We start from the raw sequence: 23860 nt of genomic DNA, 5'->3' as shown, positions 1-23860 counted from the left end.
GTTAAGGATTACTAATGTAGTAGGAAATGGTGACTACACAGCAGGAAATAAGAAAATGAAGTATCATGGAATTGTCAACTGAAGCAAATTATATGGAAATATTTTGCCATTATACATTACTATATTATTTGATCTCAGAGTGCTCAAGATATTTAAGAATATTTTATTTTTATCCATATCTTAAGCATTCTTTACAGAATTTATATTTCCTTAGTTATAACCTTTTAAATTTCTAAAGAGTTTTATAAACTCTATTTATCCAGAATTCTCAAGTAATTCAAAACCAAATATAGAAATTATTTTCTATCCTTAAATATTATCTGTGAAAGGAATAAAAATGAAATTTGAAATATATATTTCATTTAAAAACACCATAGGATAAAGCTTTCTGGGAGGACAACTGACAAGACAGTTTAAACTTCTGACCTCACAACTCCACTTTTAAGAACCTGTCCAACATCCACACTGTCAACTAGCAATTGGCACCTGCCATCGACTTATCTGGGCTTCACAGGTGGTACTAGTAGTAAAGAACCTGACTGTCAACAAAGGAGATGACTCAAGAGACACAGGTTCGATCCCCTTGGGAAGACGCTCTGGAGGAGGGCATGGAAACCCTCTCCAGTATTCTTGCCTGGAGAACCCCATGGACAGGTGAGCCTGGTGGGCTACAGTCCATAGGGTAGCAAGGAGTGGGACGTGACTGAAGTGACTGAGCACACATGCATCTACCTATACCTGTACATTGGCACCCCACTCCAGTACTCTTGCTTGGAAAATCCCATGGACAGAGGAGCCTCTTAGACTGCAATCCATGGGGTCGCTAAGAGTCGGACATGACTGAGCGACTTCACTTTCACTTTTCACCTTCATGCATTGGAGAAGGAAATGGCAGCCCACTCCAGTGTTCTTGCCTGGAGAATCCCAGGGATGGGGGAGCCTGGTGGGCTGCCATCTATGGGGTCGCACAGAGTTGGACACGACTGAAGTGACTTAGCATAGCACAGCATACCTGTACAAGGATTAAATTGTGTTGCTGCAGCTGCTGACCTTCACTAACCCCCTGAAAGGAGTTCAGGGTGGACAGCAGAAATGAGACATTCTGTGTTTGGGGAAAAACTGGCAGGAGAGGTCTTTAGATAGGTGTTTTCAGGAGCTGATTTTATAAGCCCAATTCTTGAATCTCCCCATGGAAAGGCCCCCAAAAACCTTCATGGTGGTAACTGTTCCTCGTGACTAGCAAAGCTTCACAAGACTAGCAGAAACCTTCTGGAAAAAAATGTACTTGACTGCATGTATTCCCCCTTTACCAAAATCACATATATACTGACCTTTTCCCACTGCTTCTTAGGAGCACCTTCTCAGAGCTATCTGAGGTGCTGTATCCTGGGCTGCATCCTCATTAACTCGCATAAGAGTTAACTCGCAACTCTTATGTTGTACATTTTTTAAATCTACAGTTAACAACTTATTTGCACAAGCGCACACACACACAAACTTTTATTTTTAATCTGAAACATAAATTTCCAACAATACTAGAGTAACTAAATAAATAATGATGCAGCCAGAAAGTGAACACTATGCAGCTGGCAAAAAGAATAAATTAGATCCCTAATGTTTTGTTTTTAAAGGAAGAGTTCTTTAAAAATATTTATTTAAAAATTTTATTTATTTATTTGGCTGTGCTGGGCGTTCGTGGCATGCAGGATCATTAATTGCAGCACATGGAATCTAGTTCCCTGATTGAACCTGAGCCCCCTGTGCTGGGAGTGTGGTCATAGCCACTGGACCAACAGGTAAGTCCTAGGGCTCTAGGTTTTAACATGGAATGTTGTTTAAGTGATACTATGAAGTGGAAACAATTAGTAAAAAACTACATATATGATCATCTCTATTCACAAATAAAACCAGTGATGTGCGTATTTGATGTTTAGTTGCTGAGTCATACCTGACTCTTTGCAACCCCAAGGACTGTAGCCTGCCAGGCTCCTCTGTTCATGGGAGTATCCCGGCATAGGTTGGGAAAATACTGGAGTAGGTTGCCATTTTCTTATCAAGAGGAATCTTCCCGATCCAGGGATCAAACTCAAGTCTCCTGCAGTGGCAGGTGGATTCTTTACCACTGGGCCACCTAGGAAGCCTGCATGGGTGTAGATGTATGTACAAATGTGTCTACATGTACGTAAAATGCTAGGAACAACCCAGTAGGAGATACCGTAGTGAACATCCCTGTAAGTGGGAAATGAGACATGACAGAGGGGCCAGGGTGAGAAGAGACTTTGTCTTGTACCCGATTGCTAGTGTTTATTTATAACCAGTGTTTACTTGATACTTGGGTAATTTGAAGGACTAAGCTTTTTCTTTTTGTTAATTATCAAAAATTACCTAGGGGAAGAAAAGTGGATGAAGGGATAAATGATCCAATGAAGGTGAAAAATTCATGGACCTTGAAATCACTGTTAAAGAATTATAATTACAGGGACTTCCTTGGTGGTCAACTGGTTAAGACTCTGTGCTTCCAATGCAGGGGGTGTGGGTTTGATCCCTGGTAGGAAGAACTAAGATGCCACATGCCCCCAGCATGGCCAAAAAATAAATACAAATTCTTAAAAAAAATTTTTTAATTACATTGCAAAAAATTCATGATGAATCAAAAAGCAAACTGTAAGATTTCACAGATGGTTACATTTATGTATATACTGATAAAGAATACTAATCAAAATAATCTTCCCAAGGACAGAAGCCTGTTTGGACTAAATCACACAAATCAACTGTCTTACCTCAATGATATATTTCTCCAAAGACTTAACTTCATTAAGAGCTTCCTGATCTTGATGGATAACAACAATTTCTTTCAAAGGATACTAGAAAGAAAAGGGAAGGGAAAGTTCACTAAGCATCCAGGCTTCTAAACTGCAGAAATATGAATGTTACATGTTCTATCTGAATTTCAAGCTCTAGACTAAACAGGCTTAACTAGTATTAAGTCATTCACAGCCTTACTGCAAAAAGAAATTAATGCCATTGCTGGAAGCCCTTTATATTAAGAAAATACTCCAAAGACATAATTCTCTAGGTGTATGCAATTTAAAATAGAAATAAAATCTCAAACCTTTATTGGAATAGTTTTGCGGTCTCGAATCACTCGGCCAAGTTCAATCACAGACTGCATTCTAGATACTGCACTCTCAGTTTTCTTGTCGATCAATTCTTCACTGATTGGGAGAGGTAGGAACATAAAAGATAATAGATTTAAAAAGAGAAAATCTCAAAGAAGAAACGTGCTTCATTGAGGAAGAAAGTCGGATGAGAGATGTGATGGTGTGGTTAGCTTCCCAAGGGAGGCTCTTGGGAACATAGTGTGACTGTTTTGGGGGCTTATAGTGAGAGGCAGGGAGAAGGCAATGGCACCCCAGTACTCTTGCCTGGAAAATCCAATGGGTGGAGGAGCCTGGTAGGCTGCAGTCCATGGGGTCACAAAGAGTCGGACACGACTGAGTGACTTCACTTTCACTTTTCACTTTCATGCATTGGAGAAGGAAATGGCAACCCACTCCAGTGTTCTTGCCTGGAGAATCCCAGGGACGGGGGAGCCTGGTGGGCTGACATCTATGGGGTCGCAGAGTCAGACACGACTGAAGCGACTTAGCAGCAGCAGCAGCAGCAGTGAGATGCAAGCTTGAGCCTGATGCTCAGTGCATAGCAGCTCCCCAAAACGATACCAAAGGCCTACCCACACCCTACATGCCACAGCTCTACAGGGGATTCCACCCTAAGTATCCCTCTTATACTCATTCTGTAGCCTGAGGAATAGCTCAACTGGAAGGCATGGCATGGGTGAGCTGGAGCAGGGAGCTGGGGCCCCCACATGAGTGCATCTCTAGCAACTCTCCTTCCCATGGCCCAGGTGACGCTTAGGTATATTTGATTCTTACCGAACATGGGGCAGCATGAGGTAGTGAATACTGAATGTGTCCTTGTCCTGGACAGAAACAGGGTCAATCAGTGTCTTCAGATTCTGATACATCAATTCAGTAAGAAAAGGGGTATAGGGGGCCTGTATAAGGACAGAAAACATTATGTCATTCATATGTAGCCATCATTAACTGATCTCAGAGTTAGAAACAACTAAAACATTTTAGAGAAATGACAGGGGAATATGCACAGAACTGGACATGAGGTTAATACAACATGCCCTAAGAAAATGACCTCATTTTGAACTTGGTGAGACACACTCACGAAGCAAAGAAGTAGGACTACAGACAGAAGTGTCCAAAACATCCTTGAAGATGTCCATAATAAAAACAGGAGCCGATGACCACATGGCAGTTAGGTCAATTGCAGAGGAATGAATATTCCTAAAATCTCAGAAACCTCATCTGTAAACTGGAGAAACACTACCTGCTTAACAGGAAGAAGGAATGAGCTCATACATGAGACACCAGGTAGAGGACCTGGGATAAAGCAGGTTCTCATTCCATGTATGTTTAGGAAATAAACAGAAGGCTTGTATCATTAGAGTGAAAGAGCAGAAATAAGACACAGGAAACTAAGGGTGGAATTTTTACTTATATATCATTTAATGAATATTTCAATTGGTAGGAACATGTCTCAAGTGAAATACTGTTTGCAATATATGTATTTGTTTGGTTAGCTGTTAGCTCAAGACCTTCCCTGATACTCACAGAAGATTACAGGACTTTAAAATGTAGAAAAAAGAGAGAACAGATACAAACAGAGGACAGTGCAGCAACTGGGCACCACAAGCAGCCCACAGGGCTAGAGCTTTAGAACGGGATCAAGCATCTTACCATAAGTCTGCACAAAGACAGCAGAACACTAAACAAGGTCTCCAGGGCCTTAACACAATCCTCTACTCCATTTTCACCCTAAGGATGAAAAACACACACAGTAAACTGTTAAAACCAGTAGCTCACTACAGAGAAAAAAAAAAGGTAATAAAAAGGGGCAAACTCAGCTATAATTAAGTTATCCAGAGATAACATAACTACTTTAAACATTTTAATGTTCTGTTAAATATATGTGCATACACACACATACATGCACGTGTATGTAATATATTTTAACAAAACAAAATTACTGTTTTGTTACAGGATTTTATCATTAACACATTTGAAGGTAGTACTGATGGGCAGTGGTCTGGGTGCACCTCACTCCCTGTTTTGGAGCATTGCTGTTTATGCATAGCTTAAGTTCTGGGACAGGCTCCATGCTTCACTCATCCTATATCCCCAAAGGCTTAATGAAGAGTATCATCAATAAGTAACTGTCCCTCTAGTGTTAGAAGCGATGAAGTGCCCATCTGAAGATCACAGCTGTACCGAACAACATTTGCAAAATACCTGCATGAATTATTTGATTTTAACAGGTCTGTTCAGTACAGTCCTAAATGGCCTGAGACTTTGCCTCTAATATGATGTCTATAATTGTGTTTTGAAAACATGTGAGATGACTTTTAAACTTAAGGATTCCCCTATCCAAAACATGGCAGTACAGTTAATATGCAACGTAAAAGGAAAAAGATAGCTTCACCAAGTGAGAGCATTTGAAAACGCCCTTTTTCCTTTGGGTTGTTCTCATTTTTCCTCAACTCTCATACTTCTTGCACTTTCTGCTCTTCCCAATAGAAGCCTTCACTTACCTTTAATCTTCTACGGTTCATCCGAACATACCAATTGGTCAAAATATCCACAAACTTGACCAGGCGAGGAACCACAGTATAGAGCCTGTAAGCTGAAAGTAAGACAACCAATTGGACCGTGAGAACATATAAAAGTCTTGGGAGCTTAAGATAGGGCTGGATACAAGAAGAGCAAGTAGGCCCTGCCATTCAAGGGCTATCACATCTATTAGAGAGATAGGTCAGTTTTCATTCCAATCCCAAAGAAAGGCAATGCCAAAGAACGCTCAAACTACCACACAATTGCCCTCATCTCACATGATAGTAAAGTAATGCTCAAAATTCTCCAAGCCAGACTTTAACAGTACGTGAACCATGAACTTCCAGATGTTCAAGCTGGACTTAGAAAAGGCAAAGGAACCAGAGATCAATGCCAACATCCATTCGATCATCAGAAAAGCAAGACAGTTCCATAAAAACATCTGCTTTATTGACTATGTGAAAGTCTTTGACTATGTGGACCACAACAAACTCTGGAAAATTCTTAAAGAGATGGGAATGGGAATACCAGACCACCTGACCTGCCTCTTGAGAAACCTGTATGCTAGTTGGGAAGCAACAGTTAGAACTGGAGATGGAACAACAGACTGGTTCCAAATAGGAAAAGGAGTACGTCAAGGCTGTATACTGTCACCCTGCCTATTTAACTTATATGCAGAGTACATCATGAGAAACACTGGGCTGGAGGAAGCACAAGCTGGAATCAAGATTGCCGGGAGAAACATGAATAACCTCAGATATGCAGATGACACCACCCTTATGGCAGAAAGGGAAGAAGAACTAGAGAGCTTCTTGATAAAAGTGAAAAAGGAGAGTGAAAAAGTTGGCTTAAAGCTCAACATTCAGAAAACTAAGATCATGGCATCTGGTCCCATCACTTCATGGCAAATAGATGGAGATACAGTAGAAAGAGTGACAGACTTTATTTTTGGGGGGCTCCAAAATCATTGCAGATGGTGACTGCAGCCGTGAAATTGAAAGACGCTTGCTCCTTGGAAGAAAATCTATGACCAACCTAGACAGCGTACTGCAACTTTGTTAACAAAGGTCCATCTAGTCAAAGCTATGGTTTTTCCAGCAGTCATGTATGGATGTGAGTATTGAACTATAAAGTAACCTGAGCGCCAAAGAATTGATGCTTTTGAACTGTGGTGTTGGAGAAGACTCTTGGGAGTCCCTTGGATTTCTCAAGAGGCAGGTCGGGTGGTCTGGTATTCCCATCTCTTTCAGAATTTTCCACAGTTTATTGTGATCCACACAGTCAAAGGCTTTGGCATAGCTAATAAACAGAAACAGAAACAGATGTTTTCTTGGAACTCTCTTGCTTATTATGCATGTTTAAAAGTGGGCATAGTCCTTTAGGATGACTGATAAAACATTCAAAATTTCCTGGACTAACCATCCAATTATGCCAAATACAGAGGCATCAACTTTTCCATGAAGAGCTATGTACCAGCTGAGGAACTGAAGACCCCTACATGAACCACCTGATTGCTCTGGCCTCTTAAATCCACTGGAGTGCTGTACCTGAGTAGCAGCACCTGCCAACCCCAGGATGCTGTGCGAGGGTGGTTTATGTTACCAGGGTGCACACAGGGATGCCATTTTTTCTCCACTGGCCACCGACTTTATCAGACCCATAAACACTCAGACCCAACTCAGGTATCCTGGTTAACAGTTTCTTGAATTTCTCACCTTGACTTATGGTTGTCTATCTCCCACTTTAAGGGAACCAACATTACCTACCTTTTCAACCTCTGTCTAAAAACACATTCATTGTTGTTAAGTAACAGAAATGTGGGGAAATGTCGATTTCCTTACTGTGTTTCTGAATTTCCTAATTTTTCCAGTCTACTTATTTAATAAAGTAGACCTAAAAATAAATTAAAAACATATTAGTAACAAGTACTACTTATTAAGAACCTGCCTATTATCTGCTAGCTACTGCATGTACACAGTTTCTATCTAAGTCTTATAAAAACTATTACTAGGTACTTTTTGGAGATAGAAATGGAGGCTCATAGACTAGACGATGCTTCCCCCAGGGAACAAGTGGTGTACAAGTTGGGATCTGAACCCATGGGCATCCACTACTGAAGCCTGTGATTCCATGGGCCTGTGTGGTGTCTGTGGTGGGGTAAGGCCACTAGATATCCCCTCAAGACAATCTCTCAGGCCTTGGAACAATACATTTCTACAACAAACAAGCCTTAAAATTATATTTGAGAGGTAAAAAGAAATATTTATTCATCTAGTGTTCTGTCTCTCTCGAAATTTCTATAAAATTTCCTCTATGTTTAGAAAACCACACACCTATGGTGAATTAATCTTCCACAAAGGAGGCAAGAACACATAATGGAAAAAAGATAGTCTCTTCAGCAAGTGGTGTGGGAAAACCTGGACAATCACATGCAAATCAATGATATCAGAACACTCATTTACACCATACATAAAAATAAACTCAAAATGGCATAAAGACTTAAGACATGACACCATAAAACTCCTCCAAGAGAACATAGAAATGGGAACAAATACAAATGGGATGTAATCAACCATAAGCTTTTGTACAGCAAAAGAAACTATGAATAAAACAAGACAATGTGTGGACTAGGAGAAAATATTTGCAAACAATGTGACTAACAAGGGCTTAATTTCCAAAATATACAAATAGCTCATACAAAAAAAAAAAAACAAGAAAAAAAAAAATGGGCAGAAGACCTAAATAGACATTTTTCCAAAGAAGATATACAGATGGCCAATAGGCACATCAGATGATGTTCAACACTGCCAATTATCATTTACACCAGTCAGAATGGCCATCATTAAAAAAAGCCCTCAAATAACTAATGCTGAAGAGGATGTGGAGAAAGGGAACCTTCCCCTACACTGTTGGTAGGAATGTATACTGGTATAGCCACTATGGAAACAGTATGGAGGTTCCTTAAAAACCTGAAATTCTAACTTGAAAAGAGGCATGCACCCCAGGGTTCACTGCAGCACTATTTACAATAGCCAAGATATGGAAGCAACCTAAAAGGCCACCAACAGAAGAACAGATAAAGAAGACGTGTGCGTGCACACACACACAGAGGAATGCTCCTCAGCAATAAAAAGAATGAAATAATATGAAATAAAGCCTTTGCAGCAACATGTATGGATCTAGAGAATATCATACTAAGTCAGAAAGAGAAAGACAAATACCGTAAGATATCACTTATACGTGAGATCTAAATAAAATATGATACAAATGAACTTATTCACAAAATGAAACAGACTCATGGACATTTAAAAAAACCAACCAACAAACAAACAAAAACCTTACAGTTACCAAAGGGGAAATGGGATGGGGGAGGGATAAATCAGGAGTTTGGAATTAACAGATACAAACTACTATAAATTAAATAAACAACAAAGTCCTATTGTACAGCACAGGGAACTATATTCAATATCCTATAATAAACCATAATAGAAAAGAATATGAAAAAGGAAAAAAAAAAACATATATATCTGAATCACTTTGCTGTACAGCAAAAACTAATGGAACATTGTAAATTGACTATTCTTCAAAAAAAAAGTCTGTGTTTATAAAGAAAAACAATTAAATACTAAAAGAGTAATTATAAAGAGAGAATCTTTATTCCTGGGAGGAAGGCTGAAAAGAGACATACCTGCCATTTCGGTCTCAAAGAACCCAACGAGCGACTGCATAAAGGACAGGACCCACCGGTCTGTGATGTTGGTACTTTCTTTAACCATGTTCTCGTTGTAAAGGAATTCCACTTCTTCTTCCTAGGAAGTGACAATTATTGAAACTTTTTGCATGCATGGGGGAAACCACTGTAAGGAAATGAACTCTTTAAATGATTTAAACTGAAAGAACTAGCCAAACCAAAAAAAAAAAAAAAAAAATCACAAAATACAGACTCTACTGGCAATCTAAATTGCTGATTCTTAACAATATTTTCCAAGTAAATGCTAAATTTGGAACATTAAGTCCTCAATTAATGAAATACATTTCTGAATGAACTAAAGAGAATTTAGGAAAAAATGATTCCTATTATCAAAGAGTAATTATGAATTCAGAAATATTTCAAAATCCTGTCAGTAAATATAGTGTTTAGTTACCTTAAATCTGAGGAAGGATGGACAGTAAAACTGGGTAGGAATGGACAACTATCTATAAGCTGAAAATGAATACTAGGAGTTAATGTCTTTGCTTAATTTATTTTACCCAGAATGCTCTATTTACTTGCTGCTTTTTCCTTTGCAAATCCTCCTTGATCCTTAAGGCCCACTTCACCTGTCCCTTCTCAACAGCATCACCATCAGGATGGCGAGGGAGCAACCACACTGACTCCTGCCCTGATTTAAGCACCCAGTGCTGTAGTCTGCATCTTTCTGTCAGGCCCAGATAAGCCCCAGAGATGACTGGTTTAACCCAGTCTGTTTTCTTGAGTTCCACACAGGCAGAGGTCTGCAAAGTAGACCCACTTCATGACTACTGGCCTGAGAGGTGGTGGGATCAAAAAGAGGAACAACACTAGGGCCTGGAGAAGACCCTGTTCTTCCTGGTAGGGGGGGTTCATTAGCAGACAAGATGAACCAGAGGCAGCAAAACATATGGGGCCTTCTCAGAGGATGCTTCCCAAGTCAGCAGGTCACTGCTCTGAGACACCTTCACGTATATCACAACCACTGTTTTTCATCCCAGCAACTCAATGAGAATTTTTCTTGGAGTCTCAGCCCAAATGCCCTCATGAAGTGGCCCTTCTTGACCACTCATAGGCAGCAGCCTTTACGAGGCACTCACTCTGACAGTAGCTGACTCTTTACTTGCTTGCTCATCATGAATTTGGCTGGCTAAATGAATATCCAAAGCAACTCTTCTTAAACAGGTGAAGCATCTGTGTCTTGCAGAGGTGAGCATCTGCCCAAATGGCAAAGCTCCAGTCCTGTTCTCCTTGGCTCAGCACAGTCCCCAGACAACTGTTGCACCTTCATCTATGGCCTTTCCAACGGCTCCGAGCCCCCACCCATGGGGCCTGCGCAGCCGAATCTCTCATGGAACTCCACCTCACAGCTCACCCCTATCTTTTACAAACCCAGCTCAGTGGGGCAGACCCCACTCCGTAGCATGGCAACCCATACCTTCTGTAGCCTTAGGACGTTCTGGATGAAGAAGCGATAGGCATTGTACCAAGGGAGCAGTACATCCTTCAGGACATCTCGGACACCCTCTTCCTTAAAGCGAAGGTTTTCTGCTCTCACCACAGGGGAGTTAATCAGATATAATCTGGAAGAAGAAAAAATTACATGGAAATGGAATGAAGACAGTAAACCAAATATTACTGACATGTTGACAGGGTAATACCCATATCAGCACTTTTTCTGCAAAATGGGGACATTATAAATACTTTTCAAACAGTCCGCTTAAAACTGACAAAGTTCTCACTTTCTGTAAGAGACCTAGAAAATTCTAAAGGGGAGACCAAGAGTGCCACACCAGAATATGGCGCTGGACTAACCTAGAATCATGTCCTGGCTGGTTTGGCACAGGCCCCAGGAGGCATGGCAGCACCAAGAGGAAGTAGCCAGGCCCTCCTCCCAGGACTGTGTGTTTAGGCATCAGGAATTCACAAGGGACAGCCACACAAGCATTTTGCCAACACAGAGGGAGTCAGAGGGCAGAGGCCAGGGACAGTGTTAAACATCCTGCAGGACAGCCTTCAATACAAAGAATAATCAGGCCAAGTAGTCAGCTATGCCAAGGTTGAGTCTAACAGATAACTGGGGTTGCAGGACACTGAATAAACTGCTCCTGGGCAACATGGGAACCGCGAATACGCTTGCCCAAAGGCCCTGGGTGTGGGTCTCCTGTTAGTAACAGGAGGATGCAGAACAAGATCTCCGTGGTTCCTTTTAACCTGAGCACCGAAAGTTTATGACTCTATTTCAAGCAGTATCTTTCTCTAAAAAATTTTCAGTATTAATTTTTATTTGCTCTAGCATAAATGTACTTCATATGGTTGTCTGAGGAGTAAGTGCAAAATAGAAATAAATGATATAAGAATTTTAATACCAAGACAGGGAATCTATAGGAGTAAGTCAGAGGCACCAGCAACTAACTTGGAAGTACCTGTGCTACTCAATAAAATCTAACACAGAGACTCATCTTCCAAAAGACCTCTAGATTTAGAAACATCTTTACAATTTAGAAAATGATCTTTGGATTTAAAGTCAATAACATATCAATACAATTCCATGTAATAGACGTGCATTTTTAAAAAAGAGCTAATTATAAACCAAATTAATAGAATGATCAGCATCACCGAAACCATGACTGTATCACTGAATGTAAGATGCTTACATAAGAGACGACAAATACACACAAGGCAGAGCACTGGTCCATACCTGAGGGCATCAGCACCATATTTATCAATTACTGAAAGTGGGTCTGGATAATTCTTTTTGCGTTTGCTCATTTTTTGACCATCACTTGAAAAACAAAAGGGAGACATCAATTAAATAAGTCAACATCACAGTTTATATATGGCTACAGATTATCTATAATTTGGAATACATAACTGCAAAGGGGACACAAGCTACTATTAAGGCACAACAATTAGGTTGTTTTGTTAAAATCTGTGTAAGCTTCTTTCAGACTACTGTAGTGAGTAAATGGAGAAGTTTCAGAATAAATGGCAGCAGGAAGATGTAAGAGTATAACAATTCAAAAACACAGCTTTTGTATTTATCCCAGAGAAATGAAAACTTCGATTTGCACAAAATCTATGAAGAAAAGTTCACAGTTTTACTCATAGTTGGCAAACACTAGAAACAACCCCAATGTCTTTCAGCAGGTGAAAGATCAAACTGCTGGTCATCATGGAACACTGCTCAACAACGAGAAGGAACTATGGATACATACAACCACCCAAGGGATCTCCAGGAATTACACTGAACAAAAAAAAGTCAAGCACAGAACTGGATACAAATCCATTTATGCATCATGCTTGAAATGACAAAATTACAGAGATGGGGAATAGATTAATGGTTGCCAGGTGTTGGAGATTAGGGCTGAAGCTGAACTTGGTGGGGTATGAAGTGGTAGAGAAGGTATGGTTATAAAAGGGCAATAGAGACATCCTGTGATGCTGAAACAGGCCCAGTATTTTGACTGTGCGGGTGGATAGAGGAACCTATGCATGAAATATTGCATGCAATAGCAAATGAGTGTAACTGGGGAAATCTGATTAAGATTGGTGAACTGAATCAACAGCCTGATCTTGACGATATGCTATGGTTTCAAGAAACATGACCACTGGGGAAACCAGGCAAAGCACATAAGCGGTCTCTATTAATTTTCGCAACTATAATTCAATAAGATTTCTATTTTTTTTTTAAGCACAGACTGTAGAGCCAGACTACGTAGGTACAGAACTAGAATTTATCACTCTGTTGCAGTGTAACCTTACTTCTTCTGCACCTCAAATGCCTCAGATGTTGAACCGGACAATTAAAGGACCCATTTCAAATGGCTCTGGGAGTAATGAGTAAAGATGTATAAATGCTCAAAACAGGGCCTGGGACAGTGCTAGGTGTCATCCCTCACTTTGAAGGGCACATGAAGCAAGATATCTATGTATAATAATTAATTTTCTTATTTTTGTTTTTACTTTTAATGACTAGAGGCAACGGAAGCAAAGGAAAAAATAAGAGTTCTCTATTATAAGCCTCTGGAACGAACAGGTTCTTCATATATTAAAAAGAGGACAACTAAAAGTACATTAAAGGACCAGTTCACAGATTAAATAAGAGCTATAAGCAAAAGTACTTTATAAAATTCTAAATGACAAATGCTATTTTATCATTAGTAGTATAATGGGACACATGTCCCCCCCTTGGTCCGCCTCCATTAGGCTTAGTTCTTAATGAAGTCGTTCTCATAAGATAGAGGGATATGTAGAGATAGAATGCTACAGGTGGAGAAGGACAGAAGTTGGATGAAAACAGAAAACAGAAAGAAGTATAAAAGTAGAAGGAAGGAAAGAACAGGAACAGAACTGGTGCATTTCTAAATTCCTCTATTCACAAAGAACGGTTAGATCCAACCAGAAAACGCTCTAAGAACAGAGAGGAACTGGAACTCATAATTATACAAGGGAGTGCACCTGCCTTGCCAGGACAAGTCCATTCACAATCACATTTTTGAATGGTGGCCGTCCAAAGAGAGATGTGGCTAGCACCAGCAAGGTGTAAAACCTGGGGGGAAAAAAAACACACAAAGAAACAGTTCAATAAAATAAGAAATAGAATTCAAGCATAGGAAAGAAAACTGTGTTTACTTATTGCACTGAATTTCTATTTTAGGTAAGTTACATTTCTTGATAAGCACTTAAAGCAATGGTTCTTAAGCCTGGTGATATATCAGGATCATCTAGGGAGCAGTAAAAAAATTAAGGACAGGACCCACTGTAGACCAATCATACTAGAGCTTTTCACTAGGAATAAAATGTACTTTATTTAAAGCAAATAAAACTCTGGAGTGAGGTACTGACTCTCTGCTGGGGACAGTACTATCACCTTCCTTGGGGAGCTAGTTGGACAGCCACAAGGCAGAGGTGGGCAACGCTGGGTGTTCTCTCAGGACCTCCCAGAAATGCCAGGCTGAAAATCCAGAGATGTATGTTGCCTTTAGCACAAGGTCATAGGGGACAGCCTGATGACAAAAGACGCAAAAAGCACTCTCATTCAAAAGTCAAAAGGTAGACTGTAGGAACATAGAAAATGTTTTTATTATATCAGATATCATGCATGCCATTTATTTGCTAGCTAGATTGTTTCCTAAAAGAACCACATCACACCCATGTAAGCTGTCCCAGTGTCATCTAGGACCGGATTTTGCAGTCAAAGAACATCACCAGACACAAATGATGGGGATGGGAGACCAGATCCCTTGAATAAATGATCAGATACCCCTTCCTCTGAGGGCAGGTCAATAGGACCATAGTTCTCAGGAGAGGCAGACCATGCCTGACAGAAGGGGAAGGAGGCAGTGTGCACATGTGGACCCACATGACAGCTTTTAACAGTTGCCAGATCTGGAAATTCCTCAAACAACTTATTGGTCAGTCATCTGGCTTTCTCTTTAAGAAAAGCTGTTTCTATAGAAAAATGGATTGAAAGCTAAAAATAGTACATTCCAGAACATTAAGGCTGGAATTCCAACAGTTTGTGAAGACTACTAGTAGTAAAGACAGAAAATGACCCAGCATTCCTTAAATACTCCTTCAGAAACATTACAAATGAAAGTATAATAAGAACGTGGGTCAGTCCAAAAACACTGTTTTTTGTTTCTTTTTTACTTTATTTTTATAGAATCTGAGCTGGCTTTAGAGTGTCAGCGTTCAGCAACAGCTCAAGGAAGGATGCAATTATCTGCTGGTCCTCACCTCCCCAGGTTAGGGTGAAGGAGATTTCATGCCAACAGCTGTAACTCCTCTCAGCTTCCAATTAATGCCTGTGGCTCAAGCAGGGGGATAAGGAGTGGGGAGGGGGAAGCTCCTGAGGCTCACACGCGGCTTGCTTCTCCCTCCTCCCCTTTCCCTTTGCTCCCCAGCAGAGCACATCTGACCTGAGGCAGCAGTTGGAGGGAGGTGGATGGGACAGAGCACCAAAAGGAAGGAGCCCTCAGCCCAAGGAGGAAGGGACCTAGCATCCCTCAAGCCTGCACCTACCCGTGGGAGGAAATGATGGGACGACTGATATTACCGTTAGTGGTCACAACATTCAGTTCCCACCTGATGTCATGGGGCAAACAGGACTGGTCCAGGTTATACCGAATCACAGCCAGTTTGCAGTCTTTAGATTATGGCTAAAGTTCAAAACGTGTAAGTCAAAATGATCTATGAGGTCAAATCCCAGGCTCTCCACAGGAGACAGACTGATACCCCCAAAGAGGACAATCTCGTCACCAGCAATACAGCAGGGTGGGTGGACAGTCCAGCCAGGCCTCAGTCCTCGTGTCAAAGACTCAGATAAATCTCACTGCTGGAATGGAATGGCTCAAAATGGTTGGAAGGACCCCCAAAGACATACATGTAACTAACCAGCATTGTGGCCCAGTAATTCATCTTTTCCTAATTAAAAGGATGAGGGCACCACTTTCAGTAAGGCACCAGATAAAACCAGGGTCCTCCTGACCTGCCCTCAGAGGAAGGGGTATTTATTTGGTCTTAATTGTAGCACATGGGATCTTTGATCTTCCTTGCGGCATGTGGGTCCTTCAGTTGTGCAAGCAAACTCTTACTCCCATCATGGGCTTTGTTTTTTTTTTTTTTTAGATTTTAAATCTGGATTTTTCAAAAAGTTATGAGGCTAGCCTTAACACCTGAGTACATTTTCAACTATTCCTCAATTTTGTAGCAACCTCCCCAATATCTTGTATGTAAATACCCACTAAATATTTGAGTAAATGATTTGAAGTAAACCAACTAAGAGGGACATATATTGTTTTGTATCACTTAAACTTCCAATATAATAAATCTCTGTATTCAAAAATGTCAAAGAAATAATTCAAACTCTAAAACTACCGCAGTAATGTAGTAAGAGATACCTTCTCAAAAGACACTTTTTTGGTATGTGGTGGTAAGGCACAGAGGGCAGGAGCAGAGCCTATCTTGTCTGACACAATCTCCCCAGCACCTAGCTGATTAAAAGTAAAATACCTGCTAAGTTAAATCAAATCAATAAATCACTTTTAAGAACAAGGAACATACCATCCTCTTGTTTGGTCAATGCCTTCAGCAATGAAGTCTGCAGGAAATGCATCCTCAAACTCCCTCTTGTTTTCAAATGGATAATGAATTTGAGCATATGGCATGCTGCCACTCTCGAACCAACAGTCAAACACTTCAGAGACACGATGCAACAATCCCTTTCCACAGCGTGAAGGAATGGTCAGATGGTCAATGCTAGTAAACAAAGAAGTAAATGAAGAAATAGCTGCTTCAATTAACTTTAAGCAAAACAGAACATACAGTTTAATTGCCAAAAGGAAACACAATGCTCTCACAGCTCTTTTACATGCAAACAGAAATACTGGCAATTATCACAGGCTTTCACAAAGTGTCATCAGTGCTCAGTCTGGAAGGTTATATGTCAGAGTCTCCTGACATCTAACTCAAGGACAGATGCCACCTTTCCTCAAGATGACATGAATCATCAACAGCAAAGTAATTTAGCAAACTAGTGTTTGATCTCTTCATGGAGCTCTATGACATGCAACAGAGACCATGTCTTAACAGGCTAGGACCTAGCCCCATACTCTCTGAATGACAGAACAGAAGTGAATCAAACCGGCAGAAACTGACCTCTCTCTGTGGAGATCTGAGATCTTTGTTCCTGATAGTTCTTCCAGTTCTGCTATTGACCCAATACATACTACCTGTCAAAGATAAAAGGCCTCAGAGTCAAAGATCACATGCAGTTAATTTATGTAACATTTATTTTTAGATTTAGAAACCTTTCATCTTCACAACAGTTATCATCAATGTGGCTCCACATGAAAGACTGTGGGAAACTGTCTGAATAGGTGAGCAGACTTCACTTCTTTGCTACCTATCCCTGTATCACAGAAATTCCCGACAGAGAGAGAATTTCACAGCCATCATCTCAACTACTATTTCTTGAGGATTTACTATGTCCAAATCTCTGCTAAAAGTAATAAGCATAAGTGAAATGCCTAGACTATTGCTCTAAGGCATCTTAGTTTATTCCTGGCACCTGAATTTGGCTTTTTAATCCTAAATCTTCTCAAATTAAAGCTGGAACTAATTTATTGTGTATGAACTGGACCAAATAATCAGATTGAAAGATACCAGGATTATGTTCATGTAAGGAGGCTGGGAAAGGGACTTGGCCGGGGCTATTCATAATGGGGAGTCATCAAACAGGAGCCAAGTTCCTGACTTACACTAGTAAGAGCTGCTGTAGTTCACATCCAGAGGACATCTGCTATCTAACAAACATACACAGCCTTCTTTCTCTGCCCCTCCTGCTCAGTTCTGAAAAGTCCTCTGATTTAGTTATTTCACTCTTGCCTTTCAGGTCCCTATCAGAGATTTACTGAGGTCCCTGGGTTGCTGCTCTTCATAACCGTTCTAATGCTCTTAGCATTCAGCACAGGAAATACATCTATATGTCTGTTATTATTATTTACACACACACACACACATTTGACTTTATAGATTAAAGGTCTATAATCCTTTGGTAATTTTAAGTTGTCCTTTTTATCACTAAAAGGTTGTTTCAATATACTGCCACTTAGTGCAGGGCGTGGAGTCTTTTCTGTTCATTAAAAACTCAGAGGTAAAAAAGAATCTAAGTAACACAAGATAAACAATGTGAGGATTTCCCAGAGACAAATACAACTTGCATTCTTCACTTTTACACAAAGGGAAATTTAAAACTATATTTAATTAAAGAAAATATAATTTAAAATAAATTTAAAACATATTCTTATTTATGTCATGATATTAGGAAGGAATAAAGAGAAAAAAACCTGATGAAATAAAGGAACGAAATAATAAAGAAACCATATTCTTTTACCCCATACTGAGATACATGAATGAGGTGCTTCTGCAAAAATCAACACGAGGATATACTGCCCTCCTGCCCTGCCTCACCTCCTCGAAGTCACCGCTGACCCACAGTGGGATAGGAGTGCCCCAGTATCTGTTTCTGGAAATTGCCCAGTCACGTGCATCTTTCAGCCAATTTCCAAATCGCTTTTCTCGCACAAACTCTGGGACCCTGCAATAAACATATCAGATAATCACATCAAAACATTAGTAAGTAAACTTATAAAATTATATCTGCATAAGCCTTTGTATAATCCTTTGTGAAACTAACACTCTGGAATCTGTGCACTCACTTCTAGGAGAATGTTTTCTACAAGGACAGTACCAAAAAACCTACAGTGGTTGTTTCTGCTGTGAATTCATCCCAGGGAAGATGCTCTGTAATATGAAACTCCACAGCACATAAGCTTCCCAGTCCTGCTCTCCAACTGCAGGACTGCTGCAATTCTTTAACTAATCACCCTGATCCTACTCAGACCTAGTCTTCCGGTCAACCACACAATAGTGGTTTTACTAAAAGTCACTAGGTAAGGGCTCTTAATCACCTATAAAGTAAGAGTGCGAACGAGTGGGGCTGTTTGTAGTCGGTGGGTAGCTGCCTCTCCAGGCTCACCTGCAGTCCCCCTGCCACTGCACTTCAGGGTCCAGGAATAAGGCGAGTACTTAGAACGTAGCTGCTTACCTCACTGCCTTTGCCTGTGCCATCCCTCCACTTTGATAACCTTCAACTTGCCACCCTCCTTCCCCAAGGTTCCTACAGCTTCTGACTGGTAAATGACTCCTTATTCTTTGAGGTTCAACTTTGCAGAAAATCTTGCCAAACTTCAAGCCTGAGTTAGGGCACCCTTCAGCTCCAAAATACCCTGTACACTCAGGCACTGCAATTAACATCCTAGGTCAATTTATAGGCCTGTACCCTCTCCCCACAATTCCCAATAAGGCAGCCACACTAATTATCCATACTGAGCACTCCACTAGGAAACGAAAAGGTATACAAATGAAAAAAACTACTTTCTCTTGAGAAATCAGGGTCAACTTACTAAGAAATATACAATTTCCTCTTACTGTCCAGAGATTCTCTCCATTCTTCCAAAGTCAAATGCACTATTTCTTACTTCCCCCAAGAACTTCTTGGAAAAGTAAAAACTAGTGATTACCCTCAAAACTCTCCATAAAAAAATGTTCTTCTGGAATACAAAGATTTAGACTTAGATCATTTTTGCACCTACAGTGTACCTGCTTCGTCACCCAGACACGTACGACTCTTTGTGACCCCACGGACTGTAGCCTAGCAGTTACCAAGTCAGTTACCAGGTCACCTGTTGACTACTTCAGTGCCTGTGTTCAGATAACCCTTATTTTTACTTAATAATGGTCCCAAAGTACAAAAGCAGTGATGCTAGCAATTTGGGTACTCTTATTGTGCCCAGTTTATAAATTAAACTTCATCACAGGTGTGTAAATATGTACAGGAAAAGCGCCGTACATAAGGTACAGGGTTCAGTTGTTGTTTTGTCACTAAGTTGTGTCCAACTCATGACCGGTAGCCCACCAGGCTCCTCTGTCAATGGATTCTCTAGGCAAGAATACTGGACTGGGTTGCACTTCCTTCTCCAGGGGATCTTCCTGACCCAGGGATCAAACTTGTGTCTCTTGCACTGCAGGCGGATTCTTTACCACTGAGCTACCAGAGAAATACATTTAGGATTCAATACTATCTGCGTTTTCAGACATCCACTGGGGGGGTCTCGGAACACACCCACCATGGCAAAAGGGAAGAACTACTGTAACACCTCTCTGCAATTTAGATATTAGCTGAAAAGAACAAGGATTCTATCCTTGCAGTATTTATCTATGAACCCACAGTACACAAGGTATCACCGTATTTTAGGAACTCAATAAGTGTCAAAAATAAAGTATTAAATGGCTTCTGTAGTACCTCCAAAGATAAATTTTTATCCTGAAAATGACTATCACTTAAAGCTAGGGGACTCTGACAGTTTTCCAAAGTCATTCAGATCAAATGAATGGCAACTTCTCATTTTCACTGGGTTAAGAAAAATATTCCCCTGTATGTCTTATCATGAGGTAAGACATATCCCCTATATGTCTATCACGAGAGGGATTCTGCTTCTGTTATACAAAATTATTTATTTTGTGTTCCTGAATAAACAAAATAACACACAGCTATTACTATACAATTAAAGATGGCTTTTAAAACAATTATAATTTGGAGGAAGTGTAAACCAATATTAACTACTGACAAAGGACATTATGAAGATACACATTTAACTGCTCACCAGTAACACAGGTCATTGTTCCTCAGCAGCTGATCCACCATGTGCTCCACCCTAACGAACCAGCTAGGCACTGCTTTGTAAATGAGTGGAGTGTCTGACCTGGGAAAGCAAAAATGCAGAATGTGGCTGGTCAGACTGAGGTATGCAGGGACCCAGGGTAAGACTGACCTTTAGTTTCTTACTCACATCACCATCATGTATTAGGTCTTCTACTGCAAATACTAGTGTCTATGTCATCTCCCTCCACGACAGGTGGAAAATGACAGTTAACAAAACTGTAGTTCTGCTTGTGTGACAGCTGTCTAAGAACTGATGTCAACCTCAGCAAAGAGGAAACAGGAATGAAACATGATGCCACTGAACATTCCATTTTAACCCACATCTTCATACTATGATGTCTTACATCACATGATATTCCTCACTAAATTCCATTAGAAAATTGTAGACATATATCTCATCCCAGAGAAATGTGATCTTAACACAAAAGATATTGGTACAGATCTATTTTTCTAACATCTAAAGATAGAATAACTATATAGGTGAATTCATAAAATTCTCATTAAAACAAAAATGAAGTTTCCACACACTAACTTGAAAGGATACAAATGAGATGGGAAGCACGGAATGATGAAATGGTTTTACATAACAAGTATATTCACAAGTCTGAAGCTCTAGCTGTATTTCATCTCACCTCCAACAAAAAGGGTAGCTATGGGTGAAGGTGCTGGCAACAAGAAGTCGACCTTGTTCCTTTAGAGTCTTGATGATATTTTTGTCAGCATCCTATTTTTAAAAAATTAAAATCTAGCCATTAAAAAATCCCACAATAATTACTAATATAATATAATTAAGTATATTACTAAAATCTGTTATTTTGTTTCCTTTACTGTGACTAAAACACATAAATAACAAAAGTATTACAAAAATACTTGGTCTATATCTCAGCTATTGTATAACATTAAGTACTTTTAAAGTATGTTCCAGATCATTTAAGAAATGAAATTTTCAATTAGCAGTGACTACACAAGGTCACAAAGCTGCTTCCTGAGTCACAAACCAGAGTTCATTTTTTCTGATTCCTACCCTTGAAATTACAGCATGCATCCTCTGAAAATATTAGACCTTGGAAAGCAGCTAATCTGATTTTATATGCTGAAACAAAACAAAACCAACTTCCTGGGGGAAAAAAATATCCCAGATATGAAAGCTATTTAGTAAAAACTAATTAATGAAAGAAGTAGGATGAAACTGACACCTTTCTAAGTCACATAGATACAAACCTTCACATACTGTCCTGCAAAATCTGTCACTTCAGCTGTAAAACAGCCTGAGGCATCCACAGGGCAAATAGGGAGAGAGTCTTTCTGAATGATGTTGAAATCCATACAGACCCGATAATCGTCCTAGGGCAAAGGAGAAAGGAGGAAGGGAAGTACAAAGTAGTTACGTGTGGATATGGCAGGAGAAAAGCATGCCAGGCAACAGATTTATAGAATTTTTCAGTATCCTGACCTATAATTGTAACCGACTTTTGTTATTCTCTCAATTGAAGTTAACTCAAGGATCATTCAGAGAATCCAGAGCCCTACAGCAGTGTTTTAGATCTGGTAGAGAGAGTGCCTGAAGAACTATGGACAGAGGTTTGTGACACTATACAGGAGACAGGGATCAAGACCATCCCCAGAAAAAAGAAATGCAAAAAGGCAAAATGGCTGTCTGAGGAGGGCTTACAAATAGCTGAGAAAAGAAGAGAAGCAAAAAGCAAAGGAGAAAAGGAAAGATATACCCATTTGAATGCAGATTCCAATGAATAGCAAGGAGAGATAAGAAGGCCTTCCTCAGTGATCAGTGCAAAGAAATAGACGAAAACAATAGAATGGGCAAGTCTACAGATCTCTTCAAAAAAATTAGAGATACCAAGAGAACATTTCATGCAAAGACGGGCTGAATAAAGGACAGAAATGGTATGGACCTAACAAAAGCAGAAGATATTAAGAAAAGGTGGCAAGAACAAACAAGATCTTCATGACCCAGATAATCACTATGGTGTGATCACTCACCTAGAGCCAGACAACCTGGAATGCAAAGTCAAGTGGGCCTTAAGAACCATCATTATAAAAAAAAAAAAAAAGAACCATCATTATGAACAAAGCTAGTGGAGGTAATGGAATTCCACTTGAGCTATTTCAAATCCTAAAAGATGATGCTGTGAAAGTGCTGCACTCAATATGTCAGCAAATTTGGAAAACTCAGCAGTGGCCACAGGACTAGAAAAGGTCAGTTTTTATTCCAATCCCTAAGAAAGATGATGCCAAAGAATGCTCTAACTACCGCACAATTTGCACTCATCTCACATGCTAGCAAAGTAATGCTCAAAATTCTCCAAGCCAGGCTTCAATAGTATGTGAACCATGAACTTCTACACGTTCAAGCTGGATTAGAAAAGGCAGAGGAACCAGAGATCAAATTGCCAACATCTGTTGGATTATCAAAAAAGCAAGAGAGTTCCAGAAAAACATCTATTTCTGCTTTATTAACTACGCGGAAGCCTTTGACTGCTGGAAAACAACAAACTGTGGAAAATTCTTCAAGAAATGGGAATACCAGACCACCTGACATGCCTCTTGAGAAATCTGTATGCAGGTCAGGAAGCAACAGTTAGAACTGGACATGGAACAACAGACTGGTTCCAAATAGGAAAAGGAGTACGTCAAGGCTGTGTATTGTCACTCTGCTTATTTAACTTATATGCAGAGTACATCATGAGAAACTCTGGGCTGGGTGAAGCAAAAACTGGAAACAAGATTGCCAGGAGAAATATCAATAACCTCAGATACGCAGATGACACCACCCTTATGGCAGAAAGCAAAGAAGAAGCCTCCTGATGCAAGTGAAAGAGAAGAGTGAAAAAGTTGGCTCAAAGCTCAATATTCAGAAAACTAAGACCGTGGCATCTGGTCCCATCACTTCATGGGAAATAGATGGGAAAACAGTGGAAACAGTGGCTGACTGTTTTGGGGCTCCAAAATCACTGCAGATGGTGACTGCAGCCATGAAATTAAAAGATGCTTGCTCCTTGGAAGAAAAGTAGTCATGTATGGATGTGAGAATTGGACCATAAAGAAAGCTGAGCACCAAAGACTTGATGCTTTTGAACTGTTGTGTTGGAGAAGATTCTTGAGAGTCCCTTGGACTGCAAGGAGATCCAACTAAGTCTA

At 40.1% G+C, this 23860-nt stretch overlaps 1 protein-coding gene across 2 annotated transcripts in view; it reads right to left on the bottom strand.

The window, feature by feature from the left end:
* The window catches only part of IARS1 (isoleucyl-tRNA synthetase 1), an 83370-nt gene that overhangs the window by 23331 nt on the left and 36179 nt on the right, over positions 1 to 23860 (bottom strand). For both annotated transcript variants that reach the window (XM_005901826.3, XM_070375282.1), the window contains exons 11-25: positions 21923 to 22045; positions 21334 to 21425; positions 20643 to 20741; positions 18388 to 18514; positions 17074 to 17147; positions 16480 to 16674; positions 13877 to 13963; positions 12113 to 12196; positions 10850 to 10994; positions 9370 to 9490; positions 5663 to 5754; positions 4812 to 4889; positions 3936 to 4057; positions 3113 to 3215; positions 2781 to 2864 (exon numbers count right to left, since the gene is read on the bottom strand). In XM_005901826.3, coding sequence (XP_005901888.2) covers positions 2781 to 2864; positions 3113 to 3215; positions 3936 to 4057; positions 4812 to 4889; positions 5663 to 5754; positions 9370 to 9490; positions 10850 to 10994; positions 12113 to 12196; positions 13877 to 13963; positions 16480 to 16674; positions 17074 to 17147; positions 18388 to 18514; positions 20643 to 20741; positions 21334 to 21425; positions 21923 to 22045 — 1626 coding nt within the window. The remainder of the gene's footprint in view (positions 1 to 2780; positions 2865 to 3112; positions 3216 to 3935; positions 4058 to 4811; positions 4890 to 5662; positions 5755 to 9369; positions 9491 to 10849; positions 10995 to 12112; positions 12197 to 13876; positions 13964 to 16479; positions 16675 to 17073; positions 17148 to 18387; positions 18515 to 20642; positions 20742 to 21333; positions 21426 to 21922; positions 22046 to 23860) is intronic.

This window comes from Bos mutus, chromosome 8 (genome assembly GCF_027580195.1).
Source record: "Bos mutus isolate GX-2022 chromosome 8, NWIPB_WYAK_1.1, whole genome shotgun sequence".
In the NCBI taxonomy this organism is placed as follows: Eukaryota; Metazoa; Chordata; class Mammalia; order Artiodactyla; family Bovidae; genus Bos; species Bos mutus.
This window is presented reverse-complemented; position numbering and strand designations above follow the sequence as displayed.